Source organism: Malurus melanocephalus, unplaced genomic scaffold (genome assembly GCF_030028575.1).
Source record: "Malurus melanocephalus ecotype Western Australia unplaced genomic scaffold, MMel_1.1 scaffold_1135, whole genome shotgun sequence".
In the NCBI taxonomy this organism is placed as follows: Eukaryota; Metazoa; Chordata; class Aves; order Passeriformes; family Maluridae; genus Malurus; species Malurus melanocephalus.
Window position 1 is genome coordinate 1 of NW_026624367.1, and position 432 is coordinate 432.

The 432-nt window shown below is 67.1% G+C and overlaps 1 protein-coding gene across 1 annotated transcript in view; it reads left to right on the plus strand.

Annotated features, from left to right (window-relative positions):
* Nucleotides 1–2: 2 nt before the first annotated feature.
* PGAP3 (post-GPI attachment to proteins phospholipase 3) overlaps nucleotides 3–432 on the plus strand; it is a 3,819-nt gene continuing 3,389 nt past the window's right edge. The window contains exons 1-2 of the mRNA XM_057387104.1: nucleotides 3–65; nucleotides 138–390. Coding sequence (XP_057243087.1) covers nucleotides 3–65; nucleotides 138–390 — 316 coding nt within the window. The remainder of the gene's footprint in view (nucleotides 66–137; nucleotides 391–432) is intronic.

The window sequence follows — 432 nt, forward strand, 5'->3', positions numbered from 1 at the left end:
GCATGTGGCTGACGGTGCGGCTGTACCAGCAGGGCGGCCACCGCGTGCCCCAGTTCCACGGAAAGGTGAGGGGGTGGTCCTGGGGGGGTGTGGGTCCCCCCCGTGCCCGCTGACCGCCCCGTGCCCTCCCCTCCCAGTGGCCCTTCTCCCGGTTCCTGTTTTTCCAGGAGCCGGCCTCCGCCTTCGCCTCCTTCCTCAACGGCCTGGCCAGCCTGGTCATGCTGCTGCGCTACCGGGCGGCCGTGCCCCCCGCCGCCCCCACCTACCCCACCTGCGTCGCCTTCGCCTGGGTGAGCCCTTTTCCCGTCCCTTTCCTATTCCCCCATCCCTTTTCCCGTCCCTTTTTCCCCCTTTTCCTATTCCCCCCTTTCCTCCTCTCCTCTTTCCTCCTCCCCCTTCCCCACTTCCTTTTTCCCCACTTCCTTTTTCCCC